Source organism: Idiotropiscis lumnitzeri, chromosome 15, assembly GCF_059441095.1.
Source record: "Idiotropiscis lumnitzeri isolate Australia: NSW breed Sydney's pygmy pipehorse chromosome 15, RoL_Ilum_1.0, whole genome shotgun sequence".
Lineage (NCBI taxonomy): Eukaryota > Metazoa > Chordata > Actinopteri > Syngnathiformes > Syngnathidae > Idiotropiscis > Idiotropiscis lumnitzeri.
In genome coordinates, this window is record NC_142405.1 from 11,161,680 (window position 1) to 11,185,591 (window position 23,912).

A 23,912-nucleotide genomic window follows, 5' to 3' on the forward strand; every position below is an offset into this window, starting at 1 on the left:
CAGACTGACGTGTGTATGGCATGCATCAGACAGGTGTGTGAGCGTGGCTGTGAGTGTGTGCACACATGAACGTGTGAGTGCAAATGTAAGGGTGTTCGTATGCAACAGGTGTTTAGTTGGAATGGTGCTAATCTTTAAGTACTGTCCCACCAAGCCCTATTCCTGGGACGCTCGCACGTGACGATGATGCTTTTATGATCCCTGTTGAAAAGCGATTGTTTTGAAGTGAATTGCGCAACACATACTAATGATTATCTTAAATTAGTATTTACACGGGGGGAGTTTGTATGAATTAATTAGAAAACACTGCTAAATACAACATCTAACTCACTTGTCATCTCTTTGACCTCAAACCTTGCAAAGACATTTGGGTAGTGGCGGATTGTGCATTTGGCACTGGAACCATTGATAGCGACTCACCGATCCACTTCTTAATATCACCACAATCAATTATAAAAAAAGATTCATACCGAACACAATGGCAATACAACAGCATGCAACTGTGTCACGCACATCATCAAACTCACCAGAAGCCAACCAATCAGAGGAGAGAAACAGTTTTGATTTTTTTTTATGGGACTCTGAGGTGAATTTGTAATCTGATTGGTTGGTTTAAGTTCCATCAACAATTACTACTGATCTGCAGGCTCTGAGCTGAATCTTCAATCCTGTTCCCGGAGGACCACCGTCCTGCGGCAACACACCTGATTCAAATGATCAGGTTCGTTATCCAGCCTCTGCTGATTATCTGATCATTTGAATAAAACGTGTTGCAGCATGGAGAGATGGAAAACATCCAGCACGGCGAGCCTTGAGGAACAGGATTGAGAATGTATGCGCGTATAAGGCAAATTTATTCGTATGCGATGTGCCAGTGGCGAATTAGCAGATGGTTCGCTGATGGCGAGATAACGACTCTGCTTTTATAAATCAACGGCGGCATTCATGAAGCTCCAGGGCAGGAGCCAAAGTGGTGAAAGAGGAGCCTAGTGAATACTATAACACTTTGTCAGTGCTGTTTGGAAAGCATCCTCGACACACAACAATAATTTACAGGAAATTAAAAAACACATGAAAAAGTTTTAAAATAAGAATGAAGCACATGCTAAAATCGACTGCACTTGATTGAAAATCCATGTAATTAACTCATTCAATACCATTGACGGATAAATACGTCAAAATCCATTTTTTTTTACTGGGCTGGTCGTGAATGAGTTAAGAGCGGAACGGGGTCTTGGCTTTAATGAGACAGAGAAAATAGTTAGGAGAACAGAAGGTCCAGTTTCTCCAGTGCCTGTTGACAACATTTCCTATTAATAGGGACGACTGTCCTTACAAAAGGAGATGCGGTGTGTGTCAGCGCTGTACTGTGGAGTAAGACAGAAAGAGATGAGTTTTCTCGAAGAAGATGGAAAAAAAAAGAAAGCTTGTGCTACAATTGCCTCACACTGCATGCGGATTGTACGTCACACTTCAGCCGTTGGCCTACGTCTGGCCTCTCCTCCATCCTTCAGAGTATTCTTCATGTCACTTCTTCCATGAAACTGCTCCAGGCAGTCAATTTCTCCACTGCTCACTCACGCACACACACGCACGCACGCACACACACTGGTACACACACACACGCTGGCCTATTTTTAGCTCGCCGTGATGTTTGAAGGTAGAGCCGGGTTGACCCTTAGTCTCACCCGAGTTTCAGGCCTTACAAGGTCCCCCACGGTGGACTCGGTTGCCAGGCGACCTGCCGTGTTTGCAACTCAGCTGCGGATGTCCAGCACATGACCTGCACCTGCCCTTCATCATCTTCATCATCCGTCCTCCTCCATTTGGTCCTCGTATCATGTGTTGGAGCTTTGGAAGCACATGGATTTTTATTTAGTTGTGCGCAAACAGTTGATTCATTTGGTGATATTTCGTTACAGTGCTAATCTAGATTGAGATGAACTGATAAAAAACATTCCATTTAGTGACAATGTGGAACGTGACCCACTTTAGACCTTTATGACAAGGGTGGGAATGTTTTTGTGCTGTAGGGCCACATCTGCTTTTTAAAACTGACAAATAATTTACAATTATTCTTACTATCAGTTGTTTCATATACTAAATAAAACAGTATATTGTTAATTGTGTGTGTATTTTTTTATTTTACTGTTTTAAATGTTTAAATCAATAACGTACCCATTTTTAAATGTAACAATATAATGATATATATCGTGCATATATTGTTATCGAGGTAAAATTGCTCAATTTATCGCAATATTGATTTGAGGTCATATCGTTGCCCAGCCCTAATATATATTCATATATATTGATTGTTTTGTTATTTGCTCCCATTTTCCTGAATCAAGTGTGCATGGGACATGACCAACATGACATATTAAGATTCACATGTGAGTGGTAATGAGTGTTTTGTGATGAGTTGAGCTGGGAATCTCCAAGGAGATCTGAGGAGCAGGAAGGTTGCGGCGATTAGAACAAGACAGCTGCTGATGACACACTTGACCCGCCTGAGGACACACGAGGGCCGCAGACGGACCCTCAAGTGGACAAAGACATGAAACCATCAAATCTCATGACGCATTTTGTTGCCGGTGAGTGAAAGGGGCTCTTTACAGCCCAGAAACTGGAACGCAATTGGCTCACAACATGCATCTTGCATTTGGGAATTAGACTTTTTTTCTTTTTTATCCAAAACACATCTTAATTTAGATTAGACGCGTACTCACCCGTATTCTGAATTGTTGTACTTACTTCCTATATATGAAAACAGATGTATATACTTTCAACGCCTTATGTTGTCAAAAAAAGTATTTTATTCACAAACGTATCCGTGTTTCTCCTCTCATATATATATATATATATATATATATATATATATATATATATATTAATAAATTGCTGGGACGATCACACAGATGTGGAGAACCCACAAATATTTGCAATTGGTCTTAAGAAGTGATTGGAGTTTGTTTCAGTCAGAGAGGAAAATGGTTTTTTTTCATCCGTGTTCTTCCAAAATGAGCAATATTTATTTGCCGGAGTAGATTGACGGAAAGTAGTACACTTAATGTACTGTAGGGGGAGCCCAGGAGTAAAAAAGACTGATTAGGATTATATTAAATTTCACGTTCCATCAAACATTACAGGTTTTAATTGATGTAATAAATTTCAGAACTGACCCCATCATATTGTAAGATGTTACTAGTTTATTTTACAACTTGTATGCTAAAAATAAAATTAAATGTTCCTAAAACACTGTGTTAAAGGTTATTATGGTGACACTATAGAAATTGATTGACAAATCTTGTTGGATAAAAAAAAAAAAATGGATGCCTTTTTATGTTCCCTGACATGTGATCGCAAACCATTTGATTTTACTGCAGGAGAAAATGTAGCCATGTGAATGAACATGACATTGATAAGATATTGCTTTATTACAGTCGAGACTCACTCACTGCTTACACAGGCTGGCTTGTACAACAACTTGACAAAAGACCATCATTCATTTGGAAAATAATCGCAATAGAGGACAAAAGCGCATAATCTAGAGAAGCGCAAACATTCTTTAAGACATAAATGATCGTGAACGCACCACAAATCACTAGAAATGAATGAACATTTTACAATGACTGTTTTTTTTTTAAAATGAGCAAATAAGACATGTTTAAAACTCAAAAGTGTCTAAATTGAGTCTTGTCGATCACATACTAAAAGATTTGAGGCTTAATCTGACTTTCATTTTGTAGTTGATTCTATTAAAAATGTAGAAATATACATGATATATGATATATACATTATAAGAGAAGCCCCTTTTAAAATCAGTCCTATTTAAAGCTATCAGTGCGCATTTTAACCAATTCAAAATCCATTATTGAAGGGCAGCAATGACATTTGCCCTCATTTTTCTAATAGCTCAGAAAATTGTGCTAAGTGATACGCTGTTATTAGAAGCAAATATCGACACAAAAATTACTGTGTTACACTTTAAGACATTTGATCCACTCCGACCGATTATCTGATCAACTAAACTGATTGTCAGGTGAGTGGGTGTAGCAGCAGGCACACACGCACGCACACACTCACACACACACATATTCAACAGTCCAGTTGTCGTTCATGGTTAGTAGTACATCACAATTAGATTATTTGTGGAATATCTTTTCATGAATAGTAATGAATAGACTAATGAAACATTCATAACACAGGATTTTTCTTGAAAAAAGGGTCTTTCTGATGCATGTGGGAATCATTGCAACACAAATGGTGGTGTTGTTGTAGTAGTAGTTGTGTGTCAGGCGAGCTGAAGGCCCTATAGGTTGCTGAACAGTTCATTTTTCTTGGTCCAGTCCATGGCCGGGGCTCTCTTATTGGAGCGTTTCTGACGCGCCAGCTCTTTCACCTGCTGCAGGCTCATGTTCAGAGCTGGGATGGCCTCCGTCACCACGCCCTACACGAGAGCCAAACAATTCACAGATCTTACATCCAGTATGCAGAAAAGAAAAAGAGGCTTCAAGCTATTAATTGCCACTCCCAATTGAGGTTTAATGAATACTGTAAAATCCCATAAATAGTTAATCAAAAATAATGTTGGATCTCAAATCAAGGGAGTATGGGATGAAGAGGAAGAAAGAAAAATATTTCACATTGTTGACCAGTACCTCGGCAGGACCTAGGGGTTGCAAATTGTAAAAATACTCATAAAAAAACTCAATAGAAACCTACCAACACAAGCATGTTGGCTAGAAATGAGTCTTGTGCTAATTTATACAATTGTCTGCTCAAATCATAATAGAGCAGCACTACAATTAGGGCATTATCTCAACAACGAAATTGTTACGACTTTATTTGTAGAAATGAAGATGTTTGGGGTAGCTGTATTGAAATAAACATATACTCTTTATTTCAGAATTGTAGTGTAAAAGAGAAGATTGCGGTTGCCAGAAATATGAAAACAATCCCATCCATAGTTTACTGACATCAAACCACTAAAATCCTGTTGGACCCTCGCTACACACCTGTTCAACGACTTGACTCGTCCAATATTCAGTTTTACAAGATAAAATGTGATTCGATCATAGATCTTAATACAGGGCTATGTAGAAATTATGCGGAGGGGGGTGATGTTAGGTGTCGGGGGGGTGTGAGTCCCCGGCCCCGCCTACTAGGACCGCCACTGCCTCGGATATGTACTGCAAATACACTGTGACATACCTCAGGTGGGGTTCTTGTGGTTGGGGTTGTGAGTGAGGCGTTGGATGAGGTGTTGGATGGAGAAGGGCTGACTGACATCTTGGAGTCCCTCTCAGCCCCTCTGCTGTTCACCTGCCAACACAAACATTGACATTAGAAGACTGGAGAAAAAAACCCCCACCAAACTCGAAGTGCATGTTTTGTTCTGTTGAAAAATATCTCCACTACTTTACTGGTTTATTTTTTATTGTATTTATTGGTTGCTTTTTGGGTGGAGTACCAAACATGACCACACGGCGGCAGCCTTGCGTTTGTGACAGCGGTGAAGTGGCTGTCAGCAGTGTTTGAAATAATAACTCTATTAAAACACTCATAAAAAAAAAGAAGACACAAATAATATACGAGCATTATGAATGACTTTGTGGAAATGACAGTAAGGAAAGAGCTGTGTGGCACTAATTATTGTGTGTCTGTAATTCAAACCATGTGTGTGTTTGAATTGGAATTCATTAGGGGAAAATATCTGTAAAATTCACCAAACCAGAAAACCGCCACATGTGTTTCCTGCGAGGGTTTAATGTAGAAAAAGTCACATGTTCCCGTCTTTTTTACGGCACTCATTAACCCAAATGAGCTGATGTGACGATTTGGGTAGGACTTTGCATTGCAGCAAAGAACAAGACACTAAACATGAGCTTGTAAAACCTGTCCAACTTCAAGAATTTTTAACCCAAACCACCACCCGTCTAAAGTCTACACAGTCCACCTGACACACGACCTTGAGCAACACCACGCGGCTTTTTAATCAGTGTCTTATGTAACAATAGAGGACCTTCAATGCTGAACATACAGTTCTTAACTGACAGGAAGCCTCCGTTTTATATATTTGGTTAATATGAGCGCTCACTTGCTCATTCAGTTTTCCATTGCCTTATGGAAGAATGTTGACTATGCTCCAATATTTGTGAGAGATTTAACACTAACCGTATTCCTACAAAGTTAACGAGACTTTTTAAAAAACAATTTCAGAACATGTTCACAAATGTGGTTCCTCTCTACTGTCAATTTTAATAGACAGCAATTAAGTTGGAACCTTCTCTACTGTGCAGTCCACACTGAAAACAATCACAGGAAAGTGCAAGTGGAGCTTGCCGATTAACAACTCATTAGAACACCAATTCTCTTTTGTCGCAACGCACACATGAAAGAAACTTTGAGGCAAGAGAAGCGTCGTTATTGCTCACCCTCTCACCCATTCCTCCATTGACACCAGGCTCAGGTAACGGACCTGCAGGCAGAAAAAAAACAGCACAAAGACGATCTTTCAGTGATATTTCCAGGATTAGGATACTTTCACTTCAAGTCGTACACCAGAGAGCAGAGAGCTCCGCTTGCCTTGAACACCACCGGAAGCTACTCTATTACATTGCACACGTACGACCACATCATCTATTATTCACATGTGGTTCATCTTCACTGAGAAGTTCACTGCTTAGCTGCTGCTCCACTTTTCCGAAAGCGAACCAAAGTCCTTCTAAATGTCACACAACTGCTTTTTCTACCACGGAACTTGTATTTAGAATTAATCTTTACGATAGAAAACATCCAAAACGTCATGTTACAGCCGTCCCTTACCTTCCATCCTCCAGGTCCCTTTACACCGCTGGTAATGGCCTATTAGAGGAGATAATAGCTAGTCCTTTAGTATTAATCTGTGCCATGAGTCCTCCCTGTCTGTGCACGGTAGGCGTGTGTGTGTGCTGGATTATTATGTGTGTGCGTCTTGGTTTAGAAAGAAGCCTCTCCATGTCCTTGTGCAGCTTCAGCCTGAGGGGCCACTCGGAGTGAACTCCTTGGAAACCAAACAATGGTGCGCGCTGGCCAGAGTGTGAGTGTGCATGTGAGGGCAATGGCGTTAAGAGTCAGCGTAGGCAGGTGCCCTCTGAGTAGGCAGCGTGCGAAACACAGCCGGTTACCTGGGAAACGCCTCACTCGAATATCTTCCCTGCAGCGTACTTGTAGTTTTAATGAAAGACGGGGAGGGTGACCGTCATGGAAACACTCCAGAAGTTTATGAAACATTTGCACAAGCGTGCAGTGAAGGCACTTGGGATTCTCGCTGGGCCTGTAATGCTCCACCAAACAGCTCATCCACTGCTTATTACTTTAGGGGGCGTGATGAGAGAATGTGCAGTATCTCTTGAATAAATGTTTTTCTGGATTGAGTGCATTTCTTTCTTTTTCTCGTGGGTTGCCATGCCAACAGCTGGCAGCTCCATGACTACACGAGGAGTGTCTTGGAGCAGAGTTGCACTATTTGGACACACACAAGCACACACGCGGATATTTCGTGACTGTGCTAGGGCTCCCCCTAGGGGCTTCGGCAGGAACAGCTCAGTTGTAGACATTTGAAAAGTACTTTACTTGGGTTATTTGGGACAAAAACCTTTTGCATTAACGCCCTACATTTTGACAACAGAGAAAAATACTTTCTTCTCCTCAATTTTGCAAAATAGTCGTCTTACTTTTTTCATTCTTTATGGATAACAACACCACCCTTGTCTTATAAAGTAGAAACAAAACAACAACCGCAGCAGCATGAACAATCTTGACCCAAGGAGGTTAAGTCATCCCCATCACCTGATTTAAAATAATTTTTGGAAGTTGAAAAATCAACGCATTGAGTGTTCAAACCTACCATGGCTAATTGTAAAAAAAAAAAAAAAAACACACACACACATAAAGGTAATATGAGTAAGGCGTTTTTTTTTTTTCAGTTGTTATTATCATATCATCACACTTTTTGGTAATGTTCTGTTCCGCTCATGCAGAACCTGCTGCCAGTTCAGTCCTGCTTATGGTGTCAGAATCTAGACGGGCAGTGATGTTTTTCTTCTTCTCAGTGTGAGCACTGAGCACATAGACAAAAATGGGAAACCACTTTGCGCACAGAGTATTTTTTTCCCTGTTGTGCCAAGTTATCAAAACAGATATTGGAAATAATAGACGCAAAATAAATTTTAAAATTTTGCATTGACGTAAACTTCAGAATCAGTTTATTTTAAACTTTTACTTAAAGGGGAAGTTAACTCCCAAAAATATCTTCTAAACATGGCCTTCTCATTAATACCGCCGGCGTAGAATAGGAGTTTAGCAGGAATTGTCACTTGCTGTCGACTGATAATAACATCCGAGTTGCTCAGGGCTCCGGTAAACAACCAATCACAACTCACCTGTTTTTGGAAGCTGAGCCATGAGCAACTGTGATATCATTTTGAGTTGACAGCAAATGGCAAAATGGCCGACCCCACCCTGCAATGGACAATTCCAGCTTAACTAATATTTCACAAATGCAAATATTGATCAGAATGCCGGTTTTTGACTAGTGGGCTTGCAGAGAACATATTCTTGGAAGCAAAATTTTGGGGTTGACTTCCCCTTTAAATAAAGGAGTTGAATCAGCACTACTTAATTAAAAAGTACTTTTGCTAAGTCTGAGGAAATCACTGTGCTGTCTGTGATTCTCGGCACAAGAAGATGAAGGCCGAAATATGAGCCGGATGAAGGCAAGGGAAGAAAGAGAGAGTGTGACAGTAGCTTTTAGGAGCCTTCACTCTGTTGACAACGCAGGGTGTCTCCTGACAATAAAACTGCAGTGGAACATTAAAAGACAAATGCAGTCCATTGCTCAGTTAGTAAAAAAAGTAACTGCCTTCAGAGCGATGGTGCAATTCTGTGCTAGGGGCGTGTCCTCTCACCGGTCAGGTGGTTCGAGGTAGGGTGCACTTGGCACCTCTTGAAGAAGGCATCGGTCTCGGGGTCAACCACGAGCAGGCGGGCCTCGTCCCCGCCGGCTTTTATGGTCGCCACCACCTCGGAGTGTGTTTTGCCTTCCACCTGCACGCCGTTCACCTGAAGGAACACACACAAACACAAGAAATAAAAATATCGCCAGGATTTTCTTTTGTTTCCCACACAGGATTTCTTTGTCAATATTATCACTTTGTCTGCTCGGGGTCAGGAAATCCTGAGTCTGAACAGAAATGCATGTACACACATTCTTTCAAACAACCAACTTGGATAAACCCAAATTTACGTTGCTGATGACTGCAAATATAACCAGTCGTGTTTACCACTGCGAGTCTCTCATGTGACTGACTTGATGTAAAAGACTTTCTAGTCAGTATTCTGGGATGAAATCACCATGGGAAAACATGTGAGAAATGTCTCCGAGTGTGTGTTTGTGAGTGTGTGGAATTGCGTCACAGGGTGGACCTGCTTGTCTAAGCCGGTCCCACGGAGGAAGCCGGACAATAGCAGCTTGGCCAGTAATAGCAACAACAATGGCGGTCCGCTCCCCTCAAAGCCCACTCCTCAGTGGGTGGTGAGGCTGTCTGGAGGCCCTCGGGGGGGGTACTCGAAGCCCCTCACTAGACCACGTTAAAGCCGTGCAACCTCTCTGTAGTCGTACACATATTGTCCAGCCTCTTTAATTTTGCACTTATTCTCTTACGTATTTCTACAATTGCATGAATTATGAAATCTGAATTCTAAATAAATGAATAAAACACATCAGATTGTGTTCAACCTTCTCTGCGGTGTGGATTTGATTCGAAGCCATCCAATCATGATCGATACCGCTTGTCTGTAACAGTGAGCTGCAGCCTTACAAACAACCGTTCACACTCACTTTCACACTTCCAGTACATTTCACACTCATGGATAATTTGGAGTCGTTCCGAGTTTCTGGAGCGTGGGAGGAAACATGGGGAGTAGATGTAAACGCCACGCAGCCAAGATTCAAACCAGATCCAGCAGTCACCCAGAAATTGATGTTCATCGGAACGCCAATTAAAGTCGTCATTGCGTCATTTAGTCGTGCTTTACTCAAGAGCACTTTGTCAGTGCTCAACTGTAGCCTCCCCGGCAACAAATTCCGTCAAGTTCCCTACTTTTCAAAGTGATGGGTTTAAAACAGCCGGCCACCTTCCAGCCGCCAATTCAAGTCCTGACGGAATGCGACTGTACTGCCGCCCCAGTACAGACTGAGGTGGCCTTGCCCAAGATTTTTTATGAAGCTGATTATTCCACGGTTAGACAATTACGCTCCAAGGGATTCCAGACCTCACAGAGCGGTTATTAGCTCCCATTCTTCTCTCTGTAACACTCACTAAACTTTAATACAAGATGAGACCACTTTGGTACCACCAAAGGATTTTTGGTGACATTTCAGCAATATTGAAAATATCTGTGTTGTATATACAGTATATTTGTTTTGTTCTTTCAGCACATATGTGGATGTGTTTACTAATTTGTGTTCATCACTTCTTTTTAGTTAAAAAGTCCTTTTTTTTTTTATTTGACTTAACTCGTCCCAAGTGTCGATTCTGTATTTTTACATACACCGACAATTGTCACATGGCGCTAAAAAGACACGTCTACGCAAATGTAAAGTTGAAAGTCGACCCTTCGATTATTCAGAAGCTCCAAAATGACAATATGTCCAGATTATTTTTGTATCTGGCATTTACCGCCATCGCCTCTCATTTTGTCTGTGCAGTGTGAATATTTGTCGTTCTCGCAGAGCAGGGAGTAGATGCAGCAGGTGTAGGTTCTGTTGTGTTTTAAAGCAGCAGTTGTGTAAAGGCTTCAAATAAATGTGACGTCAACAGTATGCTAATTTCAGTTAGCCCATCTATGACGTTTTGCATTACATGTTAGCATTAAGCTATAGCAGCTTTATGTTTTATGAAATTATCTTAGTCTTTAAATATACAATGTTTTTTATATATATATATGTTACTTTTGTAGTAAACCTGAACTTGGAGTGACAAATAAATAACAATTCCTTGTCATTTTGGAGCAAGAGTCTTCGTTTTATCTCCTCAAAGTGATTATATCGCTTTTATGTCTTGACAGCAATTGATTGAGAGAAATGCTTTAAAGTGTGCCTTTTACAGACATTAAATGTTTTTAAAGTAAGTTCTGTATGGGGGGGGGGATAACTATCTTAAAAAATGCTGTATATAATTTCTTTGCAGTTTTTCAACTATTGCAGGTGGGTGTGAAACAGGTTCACTGAATACACAAGTGAAAATTTTGTTTGACCCGTATTGCGTTTCCCTCTATATGAAATCAAATGTTTTGGCTTTCAAGAGCGACTCCTCACCATTTCACACACTTGACATTGAGTCTAGTATTGGCTTTGTGGCAAACAAATACCTCGACTATCCTGTCTTTAGGCTGCAGGCCCGCCCTCTCTGCGGGGGAGTCGTCATCCACAGCTCTGATGTACTGGCCTGGCCTTGCCCGTTCACTGTGCAGGTTGAAGCCAAATCCATTTGCCTCTCGCCGGATCACACAGAAACGTGGTCGCAGGTCGGGGCTCACCTCCTGCAATTGGACACAGGAGAGAAAAGCGGGTATTTGAATACGCAGCGTGTGTACACGAGGCCTGATGAATTGCAAATTCCCCCAACCATGGGTGTCTGCTCGTGAAGAACAAGAGGCACGAAGACGACTGAGAGCTCAAGGGAATCGTTAAGCATGAATATGATTCCCAGGTCAAACATACAGGAGGTTGCTGCATGCTGATGTGCTCAGCAAGGTCTTTGCAACAGTCCTCAATAAAAGAAAACGGCACTTTGAGTCCTCGTGACAGCAGCTGCTCGCCAGGAAGGAAGCGATTTTTGAATGAAAGCATGTGATTGGAGGGAAGTTTCGAGGAGGGGTAACCAAGGGACCATTTCCGGCGTGTTTCAGGAGCTAAGGAGGACAATGGATTCTGGGCGTTGACCTCTAACCACCTTGTCTCGTCCAGTCCGCCTCCGGGATGGCAGGACGCGTTATTGTCATCCAGGAAAAACCTCCTAAATCCCTGGACCTCCCTTCCGTTGCAAAGATGAAGCCGGGTCTTTATTTAGCTGAGAACACGTTAATAGCGTTTGAACTGAAGCAATCAGAACATTGGAGGAGTTATAAGCGGGACGGCGCATGCGAGAGTGAAGTCAGGATAACCTTTTGTCACTGTGTCCGAGCTACTGCTCTCTGTCAGGGAGAAAAATTTACAACCGCTATTTATATCAAAATGAGTCACGACCCGTATAGAAGCGGTGCCATGAGTCAACCTTTTTTTCTTTTTTTTTTTTTATCTTTTAATTGTGTTCTAGCGTGGCTGAACATGATCAAGCTTACCGTAATTGTTAACTAGTAGGGATGGACATAATGTAATAATCAATAGTTCCAACTTTGGTTTATTGTGTGGACATTGAATATACGTCATGTGACCATTTCTTTTTTGGTTTTAAATTGAACGTTTATTGAACCAGGTCAAATCATTTTTTCATTGACAATGATGACCTGACCTAGAGGCATCATAAAATCTAGTGATAAGAACAAACAATAAAGCCAACATCTTGTCAAACATAAAATGTGAAAAATACGACATTATACGATACAAAAAATACAGGACTGTGTCCACAGTCACAAAACGTACGGAGAGAAATTGGGATAATTGTCTAGTCATCCTGCAAGGGGGGAATTCTAAAGCTAAAACTAAAGCTCAAAACTATCAAGAGTAACAAGTCCAGATGGGCATGATTGACTCATTCCGAAATTCTCTTTAAGGATACAATGTGTCATTGTAGTTGTTCTCACGGCAGTCTGTTGTCAACAGTAATGAATGCTGAATGAGCATCTTTGCGCGTGTCAAGCGCCAACTGAGTGTGCTCAACATGTTTTGTGCTGATCAGATGTGCACCTGATAAGTACTTTGGACTTTCAACAGGCGGGTCAATCATTACACTGAAGCGATTGTCTGATGATTTGCCATCCTTCACCTTAAGTGCGAAGCAGAGCTGTTTACGCAATCCAAAGTGCGCGGCGCATCGGAAAGTGATTTTCTCTATCTTCCGTGAGTTAATGTTCAGTTTAACTTGCCTGAGTCACCACGTTTGCCCGCCTCCTCGCCTTCAAGAATTGTATCTGCTACATACAGTAAGACGTAGCACATCCTGTCAGTTGGCAAGTTAAGATGTTCAGTTGACCACAAGCTACTCTGATTATTTTTTTTTTCCTTCACTGTGCAACAAAGATTGACATGTTGCACCAGTAGATTGTCATACTGTGTGATAAGTGCGAAACTGAGCTGCTCCTTCCATAATAACAAACGGCATCATGAGTTTGCAAGTGAAGTTGCGTTAGTAGCCCCGGTACTACTTTTTTGAGACCAATTATGAGTAAGTGCGAGTACTTCTATAAAGTAATCGCCGATACCGGGTATGGATACTCGATCATGACGTTACATATTGCAATTTTGATGAAAATATGTGCAAAGGTATTGTTTAGAAATGCAAAATTTTCTTGAATTTTTACATCCAATTGTTTTGTTTTTCTGGATAGTCTTGCCACTCATTTCACATAAAGGTTAAGTCAAGTCAAAATTTTCTTCCATTATATTCTCTGCACCCCCATTGGTCCGGACGTGGTATTCTGATTAATATCGCATTCATGGAATATGACTTTAGCAGTCCACCTGTTTTTATCCATCTCAGGGAGAAGCCATTTTGTCACTTGCTGTCGATTGAAAATGACATCACAGTCCCTGAGGGCTCAGGTAACTACCGTCACAGCTCACATGTTTTCTGGGCACTATGATGTCATTTTCAGTCGACTGCAAGTAGCAGTAAAAGGCAAAATAGCCGTCGCCTGAGATGGATAAAAACAGGTGGATTTCTTTTTAATACCATGCTTGGACTAGTGGAGACACATTTATTAGCCAGTATTATATTAGCGCTCTTCTTGAGAGTGTTAATGCGAGCGAAACTGCGGAAAAAAACAAAACAGCAGGACTGCAAATGAGTGAAATTTGCTGACCGTGCAAAAAACATGAAGGTGACCGAAAAGAACATGTTGACGTGGTTCCACAACTCATTACCCTTCTTGATATCTTTATTGAGGTGCCCATTGCAGGTGCACAGCAACGATCTGATAAACAGTACTATGAACTCCTTCCAATGTACCGGATGTGTCAAAACTACAAACAAAAAACGCAGGGAGTGTGTACTGCTAATTACAAACGGATACCTCCTTCACATACTGTACAAGCAAGTGACTTAAAGGACAATTTTATCTATGGCAGAAAAACGGACAAAGCAGTGGAAGCTGCGGAACTGACTATGTGGAGTAAAGATTTTTAACTGGCAAATATGTTTGAACATATTTGGAAATACGTACTTGAACTCGATTGGATGAGGAACATATATGGACATGAATTAGTTAATCATGTCAAATTTGATAAACATTAGCCACACCATTAGTTAAAGTAGAACAATGAAATTTGTTTCAGCTTTCGCAAAGATAGCGATTATCAATTTGATTGACGTTGGAACAACATGTAATATTCAACTATAACTACGTTTTTTTTTCTCCAAGTGATCTGTTGAATTCATGCAATATTTGTACCAACAATGTTTTACTGCCGTAAGTTCAATGTCATTTATTAAAGTTCTCTATTGTGTAAAAGATGAGCAACCTCTCAGTGACACAAACTTTCCCTCTAAGGAGGGAAGTGTTACACAGGAACTGTCGACACATCTCTCAATATGCTTCCCTCTGCTTTGACCAACTTCCTGACATCAAAGCAAAATCTATACACAAACGCTCGAAACTCAGAGAGAAAAAAACATGGTCACACACCTCTTAACACTGGCGAGGGGCATTTTCGGAGGAGAGGTAATATATGAAAAAAAAACAAAAAAAACATACAGTACGTTTCCGTGTCGAGCACAACTGTTCTGAACAAAAGGTGAACGACATGGACCAAGTGTGAAACACAAACAAGCCGACTGATGGAAGAGGAACCGCAATATGTCCTGACTTGGATCAGACAACATCTGGGAGGACAAGTAATCCAATTAAGGCTGCAATTGAGTGATTATTTCCCTAATCCTCTTCTAATCTGTCACTCACTATCTAGGAGGGCACGTTTTCACCGTCCTCTGCTGGTTTGCTTGTCAGCAGGAGGCAAATCTACCAGCAGGACAACCATAAGTGTCGCTCAGGGGAAATAGCATGCGCAACGGAAAGAATCACGCTCAACTTGACAAACTTGCTGCTCCAACTGGCCTCCAAGCTATAAACTTTGTGAGAAATATGTAACTTTTTACAGATTTTTTATAACAGTTGTATTACACTGTAATACACTTGTTATAACTGTAATACACTTGTATTTATTTTTCTAATTCAAGTCTAGGAAACAGTGTTAAGAAATAGAACTTACAGTTGCAGGCCAAACTGTTTTAAGCAAGATTGACACTTGAAAGGAAAGTATGACGTTTGACATGGGCGCAACAAATGGAGTACTCCGTAACATGTAAAGAGGATTACGTATGGACGTCTTATAAACATACATGTCATCTACTTTGAACTTTTTGAGGTTTGACTATTCGGAACTGAACACTGAGTCAATCATTTGTAGCAGGAGGTAATACTGTAAAGACTTACTAATAGTTAACATCAGGGAATGCAATATGAAGTTTTTTTCCGACATGAAAGGAAGAAAAGTGGCAACAGCACTTTGTCTTCTACTACAGTGTGAATCAGACCACCGCAGTGGGCCGCAAAGATGGAAAAAAAACAACTAAACCTTGCAGTTGACGCTTGTCACAATGCTAATTGGCTCGCGAAATGAGTAATGATTGCATGTACGAAACCTATCTCTACATTTATGATTAAAAGAGCTGTCAAAAATATTGCAGTAAGAATCGTAATAATACATTTATGTTCCACACAGTCATTAAACAAGCATTGCATCTGAATCAGACGCTCCATTGAGTTGCTCATACGTTTTCTTGCTTAGAAGCTCAAGGTTGCATTTGCATCTCACGGGGGCCTTTATACATTTTGGGGCACGGTTCTGCTGTTGGCGGAGTGCACATACAATTTTTGTTAGTTGTAAACTTCAGTCAAATGCCCCTTTGGAGGGAAGATGTCATCAAGGGAACGCAACACACCCTGGAATCGTTAAGGCAACTCCCAACTGTTTGTCATCGTCCATGATTCAGGAATTCCAAACAATGAATAAATGGGCAAAAAATATATATATATTGAGTGCTCTATTATTATTATTCCATTTGAATAAAATCTTAGCATTAATATTATCTTATATTAATTTATAACTATTATCACTATATGAGACCGGGCCAAAACAAAAAAAGGAAAATCTGTTAGCTGATGACAGGACACATTGTGCTGAGCAGAGGGTGGTTTTAACTGCAAAGGTGATGTAGAGGAGGCACGTCTGTGGTTTGTGCGAGTGCCAAAGACTGTGTGTTTGTGTTGTCTACGAGAGGCTGCCACTCATTCTACGAGCATGTGCAGCTGCAGGCCTGCCATGCACACAGTGTGAAGCACCTTTGGCTGCGGGCGCTTTCTCCTCATCTCACAGAACTTTTCTTATTGTTGTCAAACAAAGGGCCCGATTTTCATGCCCAGTGCAAATCGAGGGCAAAGTGAAGTTAAATGTGCGCATGGAGCGTGTTTTCTTTCTTTTTGGTCATTTTGGAGACGGGTGAAGTTAGAAATGGGCGTGTGCGCCACTGTGAGAGCGAACACAGCTGAGTTGATTCCCGACCACTTAAAGTGGCTCCTCTCATTCATTCATAAAAATAATAATAATGCATTCAATTAATTAATTTCCGACAACGATTCAGAGGATTCGATGCGTGCTGATGAATTTGTTTATATGCGCCAATCCACCAAAATCGCGTGACACATTTGCACCACAACTTAGACCTGGTTTCACCTAGTCAAAAGTCAAGTCTACTTTCTGTCACCAAATTGTCAGTTGCGGAACGCCATCTGAGGTGCATCACGGTCTGCCAATTTCCCAAACACGCTTAACTAGACTTGTTGCTATTTTTTCCCGCCAAGCGCATGTGCGCCAGTCTACAAAAATAGGGCTCAAAATGTCCAAGTGGAGGTTGTTGTTTTTGTTACATTATAAATTGGTCTCCTTCTGTGCAAGCATCTGCTCCAGTAAGCTGCACTGATAGTGAAGCTGTCACGCTCAGATGGCCACTCTTTCAAGTCTCTATTCCGCTTATTCTCCTCTTATTCCCACCCAGTCATTGAGAGGGGGCGGGGCTCCCACAAGTTTTGCTCCTTTGATCACACAAAAAGAATAACCGCACAGTGACACTCCGTCAAGCACCATGGTTACGCCGTGACATGACAAATCAGGTGGCCTCGTGGGCCTTGCGATTGTCATGTGTCGTTCTTGGCACATATTAACAACGTCCCAGACGAACGCACTAAATGTTTGATGGCCACACAATTGTGACCCTGGTCCCCCTTTAATCACCACATTGCAGGTTTTGTGCTCGAGAGTGCATGGAGCGCACCACTCTCCCAAGCAGGACGGGGGTGTTGGATTTCAAGCTGGTCCATCGGACCAGCTGCGAGGCAGGCACTGGAGGGAAACAAAGCAACCTACTGTCCCTGACTTGCAGTCCAAGATGGGACAAACTGCGCAAAAGATACCAAAGTTTCATTCTCCAGAGGGTTCCCATTACAACAGACACTATGGGAGGGGGAAAGGCTTGAAAATAGACTAACAATGTGAGTCAACACAGCAGGGGTAAAGACTGTGATAAGGCAACGTGGGGGGGATATTGATTAACAGACTTGACTTATCTAGATTCTAGAATATCCTCTTGCCGGTGCTGTGTCTAAGTCTGCATCAGGTTTTTACACACATCTAAATGACCTGCCGCTGACGGACAACTGAGTCCTACCAAACAAGTTTGATCTTCTTGCTGATGCCCCCTCTCAGGAAGACGCCTGGAGTCCCCGCCCCATTGGCCTCACCTTTTTACACCACAATGCAAAAAATATTTTAGGAAAAACAGACATGTAGAGAAAACATTGGTCCCAATATGAAAGTGAAATTGCACCATGATTTTGTGTGAACTGTTGTGATATACAATGATTAAATCCTCCAAAATGATGTTACACCACCTGCACCATGACTTACGCCTGCTTTCAGCTGGTCTAAAGTTAAGTTTTCTGTATGCCACCAAATTGCCAGGTGAGCTGGGGGCATGTAACAGAAAATGCCCTCGGTCTGCCGGAATGCCCTGCGTGGCATAGCGTGGCGTGCCAAGTTCCCAAACATGCGAAAGGAGGCTTGCACCTGCACAAAAATGTAGTTGAGCCAAGCTTATGCGTGGTATCGAGGAGATGAGAGAGCCCTTAAAGTTCCCTATGGTTGTTAATTGTCGTTCTGTGCCCTATGATTGTGTACTCTACCTCTGTCCTAAAGTCATCTGGGATAGGCTCCAGCTAACCCTGACCCTAAACGGGTGGAGCCGTCGAAATTGGTGGACGGTTTATCGTTGTTGATTAATAATCAATCGCGACTGAGCTTCTAATCTATGCAACAAAAGAATTGGTAATATATCTCCGCTCTTGTTATTGCTCTTATGAGATTGTGAAGCTGCTGTGTCACGTAATAAAGAAGCGTGGCGGAGTCCCGTCAAATGGATTTGTAATTTTAATTATGAACGTGGAGGACAGCAATGGCGGTAAAACATTTTATCTTCATTAATGGCATTTCCATTTATTTCTGTGGGCAAAGTCGCCTTGAGATACAAGTGATTTGGGTTACGAGCTTGGTTGTGGAATGTATTAAATTCATATGTCAAGGCATCATTGGGGGGGGGCTACAATAATATCCCATTGCTTAGTGGGAATGGAGACGGACAAGTAGGGGTGAGTCTATTTCAGGGTGAGCAGCAAGTCATTTCCCCCTCCACCCCTGGCAGGGCGCGGCCCTCCCGCTTATTGTCCGGCCGGGGTGGTGAACCTTTAGCAGAATGGAATGTGGCATTGTGGACTCTCGCTCCGGTAGCGACAAAATAACTATCACCAGAAGCGCACCCACCCACTTTTACACACATGGATACAAGGCCCAGGTTTCAAGCCCTGCCTGGGCCACAGTGGCCTTGGACTCATGACAGTACAGTGGGGCTGTTGTTTGGGCTGGCGTCACGAAGACGTATTAGTGACACGGAGCATTATGATTCGCATACGTGACAAATTGAGACCAACTGTTTGTGTTGAGTGTTTGACAAAAACATTTCTTTATATGAGCAGCACACTTGCTTTATATGAGTCACAGCCATTATTTTTCATGATGGTCATTCTGCCATTATGTGACATTTGAAAAGCTGTCTTCATAGAAACACTGACAATGAAAAGACCATCCTGGCAAAATGTTTGATTAAAAACTATTATTCCGAGTACAACACAGTGTTTGCGTAATATCACACCCAATAAAATGATTTACAGTACAAGCACATGCTTGCTTTTATCATTTCCAATCAGTAATTTTTCAAACCGCAGTCTACGCCAAAACAAAAATGCAATTCATTTTAAAACTGATAAAATAAACTCATCCTGAAGGTCAAAGGTTATATTGTCATTGTTGGTCGGCCAGGTTCAACTGTTGCTCAACTGCACTCAGGGATATTGTTTTTGTTTCATAATAAGACTCCCAAATGAGTTTTCTCAGTTCTCATGCACTGAAGATTCTTAGTCAATTAGCTGTTGTGTGCTGCCGTTGGCGGCAAAAGTATCTCGTACCTACTTCACAGCGGGAACCTGGCTCTTTCAGGCGTTGACAATGAAATATTAAATACTGCATGTGAATGTGACTTTGGTCAGCTACAACGTATTTGCAGCCTCATTGCTTCCTCGGATCTCTGTGTGTCACTGTGCAGAATTTTGCTGGACGGCAAATGCTTGCTTAAATCCACCCAAAAATGACCAGTTTGTCGTGGTGACGCTGGAATATTTAAACATTTGTCATGCCACTTGCTCCTGATGCTGCGTGAGACATTGTTAAAGCGCTTCGGTAGAAAAGTGTTATACAAGTGAAAACCCGTTTGCCATTCACTTGAATGTTTTCCCGCAGAGATGAAAGAAAAAAAATTGCAGTACTTACGGTTTATTTATTATTCAATGCTGAAAAATTATTTATTTTGAAAAGTGACCGGTTTCACTCCGTCACATCGGATTCTTGACGTATGTCAAGATGCAAATTGTCTCGGTTGCATCGTGCTAAGATGAGTAAAAAATAAAGCAGACAGTGGTGAGCACCCCACCATTATTGTGTTCTTAGCTTAATTGATCATTAAAATTAATTGGTACGATTCAAGATACATCCGTACTTAGTAGTGAAACATCTGAATCACAATTGAATCAAATTGTAAGGTGGCAAGTACATCCCACCCCCATTTAACAGACACCAAAATTGCCTGACAACATGCTTGGAATGGCACGTATAAATAATGCAGAATGAGGAAATTTAGAAACGGGTCGGTGCATATTCAATTCTACAACATACTCTCCCAGACTTATCATATGAAATATTTCCTCTGAAACCCAACAATTAACAAAAGGTTCGAGGCGGGAAGGGTGACTCCGAAATGTTGTCACGCGCACGTGAAGTCACAAAAAAGACACTAGCGCACGTTCAGTATGTGCACCCATGTGAACACACGAACCCTTTCAACATGAACTCTATCTATGATAAAGAGGAGGCAGCACAGTGAAGCACAAAGTATATTTGATCCTGCACACACACGCACGCACACGCACACGCACACACACGTCACGCAATAGTGAGACGCCAACAATACCTGCTTTAGCAATACACAAACTTACAAACACACTATCAGCTGGAATTTCTATTTACTTTGGACCTTGACTAATATTTAACCTGCCTATATCTGTATCTATTACCTTTTATTGTTTTATACGTTTTGTGTCATTGCAGTTGCTGCATTATCTCAGGCACAGAATCAGTACTATCAGCAAAAATGCTCTTCATCACTGGTTTTGAGTTCATTGCACGGTATATATGCTATACATTATACACGTGTACACATAATCCTCTTAATGCCATCCTGGCAACTATTTGATAACATTTAACTCATACAATCACAGCCGTTTTCATGAGAGCAAACCAATCAATCCTGGCGTTTTTTTCTGGATTTTGACTGATTTTGCAAGGCATACAGGATATTGTGTTCTAAAGATAAAAACATGAGGCAAAAAAAAAAAAAAGGCTAAGACGTATAAATACGTCTTTGGGAGGCAGGGACTACAGTTTTGAAAATGTATATATGTGTCTTATGGATTGAACGAGTTAATAGCCGTAAAAATATAACGTACATTTATTGAAGTTTTAATTTTGCATGACAATGTCAGTGAGTTAAATTAAATTGCATACAAAAACTACAATTTCTCCAAAAGATATTGCGAACATGGGCTCAATCGTGCCTTAAACCAAAACTGAGTGCACTACATGGCTGTACTTTGTGAAGAAGATCACGACATCACCTCTGGGAAGTCGAGCTACAGTACGTCCATGCCGGCCTCCACGTACTCTAACTAGCCGTCCCAAAGCAGCAAACAATCCGATGAGGGCGTGTAGGAGGACAATAAAGAAGACAAGGTGGGGTAACCTTCCAGCGATAACAATGACAGGAAACCAGCACAAATGTTCAACACGCCTTGAAGGGCAGAGACTCCCGGACAGTAACTTTCAGAAAGACTCTCTAGACTCTCATAATTATAATTTGTAGCTACTGCGAATCTTCTCCAACTGACAAATGAGCATCAAAATGTGCATTTTATTTTTCTGTAATCTTATCTGGCTCTTCCAGAGGCATTCCATCACATGCTTAAAATGAGGAGTGAAAAGGGTCAAATCAGATAAGAGATTCAGACTCAAAGGTCATGCTGTCTATCATTTGCATTTTATCACGGCCACTTTGAGTATTTTGACCTTATTATCCACACAAACTATTACAAATCACTCTCTTGATGCATTGCAGTTCTTCACTACGAAAGACAACAGTGAAATTATTGAGCGTGCAGTGCCACTTGTCAGATTGCGAACTGTTCTTCAAAAAGACACAATGAATGCTTTCTTGCTGTTTATTGCCACTCCGTTGACGTTTACAGTAAACTAACACGAAATAAAAAGAAACACACGCAGTGTAGCGTAATTGAGCAAATACATTGTCGTGCAAATGGCGGCTAGCTTAATGTAAAAATATAACGCAAAATGCTGTAACCCCAGCTCGCAATCTGTATTGATGTTGCGGTATAAATAAAAATGAATGGTGTTGACGTGAAGAAATATGATATAACACTCACAGGAGGACTTTCGGCGCGACAGGACGTCACTTTCGGCGCGACATCTTTTCCTCCGCTTTTATCCACCGGGCGAGTAAACGCAACTATGGTTTCGTGCACCACCACATGCAACACTTGCACCTTTCTCATGGAAAGACTCTCCCTGCTAGAGGGACGTGTCCGCCAGCTAGAGCAGAGTAATGTGGTAAGCGTAAACGTGGCGGACACGACTGTTAGCACGGGTTGTAGCCAACCTGCTAGTCTGGTTAGCATTGGCCGTAAACGGCTTGCTAATCGCGGTGAGCCTGTTAAGACACATAGCAGTTCCATTCCACCTCGGTCTCATGGCTCCCGCACCTTAGTGATAGGTGACTCCATTACCCGCAACATTAAGCTTGAAAATCCAGCCACAGTAATGTGTATTCCTGGGGCCAGAGCACCCGACATAGAAGCTAATCTTATGGAGCTAGCGCGCAAGACACCTATACACCAGCGCTGTGCAAACAACGCTAGCTATTCAGATATAGTGATACACGTTGGCTCCAATGACACTAGGATGAAGCAATCAGAGATCACAAAGAAAAACATAGCAAGGACTTGTGATCTCGCCAGAAAGATGAGTCGGCATCGAGTAATTGTCTCTGGCCCCTTGCCTGCGAGAGGCAATGATGAGAGGTTTAGTAGATTATTCTCGCTAAATAAGTGGCTGGCTAGTTTTTGTAGTGAGCACGGACTGCAGTTTATAGATAACTGGCCTTCTTTCTGGGGCCGACCCGACCTGCTGAGGATGGACGGCCTTCACCCTAACTGGGAAGGCGCCATCACTCTTTCTAGAAACATAGATTATTGTTTGAGCCTTCCATGACTATTCATATTAGAGCAGGTCGGGCTGCAGGCGAATAGTGAGCCTGTAAGGAAGGGTATGGAGTCTGTAAGGCTAGAGCTAACTAGCGCTATGCTAGACTTAGACAACACACATAGCTTTTCTTCTAGATTTGAGCGCTACACACCATACGCTGGTAGATCTCATACTGATATAATTTCTACTGAGGTGGCAATACATGATGGGTTTAAGCATTCCTCCTCGGTCGGTTTTATTGACGACGAGCCGTTCTCTCAAAATAATAGCACTCGAAAGCTGGTAAATAACTATCGGATTCCGACCGTCAGAATTTCTCGCCGCGTTTATAGTCGCTCGAGGTACAATCCGGGACCTAGGCAAGGCAATCTCCTTAATATTATGACCAGGAGTCCTGTTGCGCGGAATAACTTAGATAGACCTATTTTACTGAAACTCGGTTTTTTAAATATTAGATCGCTTTCATCGAAAGCCTTGTTAGTTAATGACCTTATTAGAGACCATAATCTTAACATGATTGGTCTTTGCGAGACCTGGTTAAAACCAAATCAGTTTTTACCGCTAAATGAGGCTTCGCCTCCAAACTTCGTGAGCTCGCATGTTGCGCGCCCTCAAAAGAAAGGCGGGGGTGTAGCCCTCATTTCCGAATCTAACCTAA

General features: G+C 41.7%; 2 protein-coding genes across 2 annotated transcripts in view; both read right to left on the minus strand.

Moving 5' to 3' along the window:
- The window catches only part of LOC148322901 (ras-related protein Rab-37), a 97,119-nt gene that overhangs the window by 54,918 nt on the left and 18,289 nt on the right, over positions 1-23,912 (minus strand). The gene's annotated exons all lie outside the window — the stretch shown is intronic.
- Positions 3,411-23,912, minus strand: part of nherf1b (NHERF family PDZ scaffold protein 1b) — a 29,249-nt gene continuing 8,747 nt past the window's right edge. The window contains exons 2-6 of the mRNA XM_088316562.1: positions 11,413-11,583; positions 8,949-9,102; positions 6,435-6,478; positions 5,212-5,322; positions 3,411-4,447 (exon numbers count right to left, since the gene is read on the minus strand). Of these exons, the coding sequence (XP_088172688.1) occupies positions 4,310-4,447; positions 5,212-5,322; positions 6,435-6,478; positions 8,949-9,102; positions 11,413-11,583 (618 nt within the window). The 3' untranslated portion in view covers positions 3,411-4,309. The remainder of the gene's footprint in view (positions 4,448-5,211; positions 5,323-6,434; positions 6,479-8,948; positions 9,103-11,412; positions 11,584-23,912) is intronic.